The following is a 1,580-nucleotide window of genomic DNA, read 5'->3' on the forward strand; positions in this document are numbered from 1 at the left end:
GACTCCCACAAAGACGGGCCATCGAGACCCATCTAAAGCCAAGTACTCTTATAAATGCAAGCCCAACAAGTACTTGCATCTTCCGAGCCCAAAAACAACAACAAAACCATATTACTCTATCTGTCTATGACAACATATTCAGATGACTCCTAGTCAAATCCACAAAACCTAGGTCTAGGAGACGATAATTGTTCACCAAACCCAGCACCTATGTTCTATGGAAGCTCAAGCATTCTATGGAAGCTCAAGAATTCGTCTAATCCACACCTCATCTCCGTCATCCAGAGAGGAGCTGATGATAGATCTGATGCGGCTTTTCATTTCCTTCACGACATCGCTAGCCACTTTGTCGGGTTTAGTCAGCTGCAATTCAATCCTGCTCTGATTTCGTTGTCTCCATATGTGATATGAGCACGCATTCAAGACGGCATAGGTAATCCCTTTCTTCAGTTTACTCCCTTTCTGCTTCAATCTCCAATTAATGGTATCTTGGATAGGTAGCTCACTACGGATCCAATTACTTACCTGTTTCACGACCTTCTCACTGTAGATGCATCTGTAGAATAAATGGTCATTGTTCTCAACACCACTCCCACAGATATGGCAGGTAACCTCATCACTAACCCCTAGTCTGTGCATTTTTTCGTTCGTATTCAGGCTGTTGTGATGCTGTAGCCAAGATAGGAATCCATGTTTCGGGATTGTCCACTTGTTCCAAACCAGACCAGACCAGTTCACCTTTTCTCCTTTATTTCTAAGGAATTCGTACCCTTTTGATATGGTATACTCCTTTCCTTTCTGACTAGTCCAGACTTGTTGTTCATAGGGATCATTCAGGAGATTCTTAATTTGGCAAATTTTCCTCCAATACCAACTAGAACTAGCATTAGGAGAATATTCTTGCCTTTGCCGTGTTTGTCTTCACATTCCAATCTCCAATTTTATTCTTTCTCTTTCTAAAATTCTCTCTTTGCAAAAATTCATTTTCCAGAAAAATAAGATATGGCTGGTGGTAGGAGAAAGACAGCAGCTTCCAAAGCTCCTGCTGAGACTGAAAAAGTTCCTGTTGAAGTCGAAATGGTTTCTGCTGAGGTTGAGAAGGTCCCTGATATCATCCATGAGGATGATGAGGTGGAGGTTGTTGCTGCCCCAGAGATTCTGTCCATGTCTTATAAGGGGGTTGAATATACTCCTATTAAGGTTTTGGCGGCTTCTTTTCATGAAGCCAATCAGCTAAAATCAGCTTTTGAGCATTATATCAAGGGCAGGGGCCTTATTCCCCATGGGGCTGAGGTTTGGATACCTGAGAGCGGTCCGGTCAGGACTAATTGGAGTAGTCCAGGCTGGTTTTGTATCTTTGAATGGGCATTCAGGGGTGGTTGTCAGCTTCCCCTTTCTCCTTTCATGACTGAGGTGATTAGGGCTATCAGGGTTCCCCCGTTTCAACTCATGCCAATGGTCTGGAAAATTGTCCATTCAGTTGAGCACTTGTGTTCTAAGCACAAGTTGGTTATTACCCTAGGTGACTTCAAGAATGTCTATAACCTGAAGAGTCATTCTACTGGAAGGTTCAATTTTTG

At 42.9% G+C, this 1,580-nt stretch overlaps 1 protein-coding gene across 1 annotated transcript; it reads right to left on the reverse strand.

Annotated features, from left to right (window-relative positions):
• Window positions 1-234: 234 nt before the first annotated feature.
• On the reverse strand, window positions 235-639 carry LOC141641317 (uncharacterized). The gene has a single exon (XM_074449987.1). The coding sequence runs from the start codon at window positions 637-639 to the stop codon at window positions 235-237; it is 405 nt and encodes a 134-aa protein (XP_074306088.1).
• Between the last annotated feature and the right edge of the window lie 941 nt (window positions 640-1,580).

Source organism: Silene latifolia, chromosome 2, assembly GCF_048544455.1.
Source record: "Silene latifolia isolate original U9 population chromosome 2, ASM4854445v1, whole genome shotgun sequence".
Classification (NCBI taxonomy): Eukaryota; Viridiplantae; Streptophyta; class Magnoliopsida; order Caryophyllales; family Caryophyllaceae; genus Silene; species Silene latifolia.

Excerpts from the sequence above, each read along its gene's own strand:
- LOC141641317 (XM_074449987.1), bottom strand. The coding sequence starts at position 639 with ATGCACAGACTAGGGGTTAGTGATGAGGTTACCTGCCATATCTGTGGG.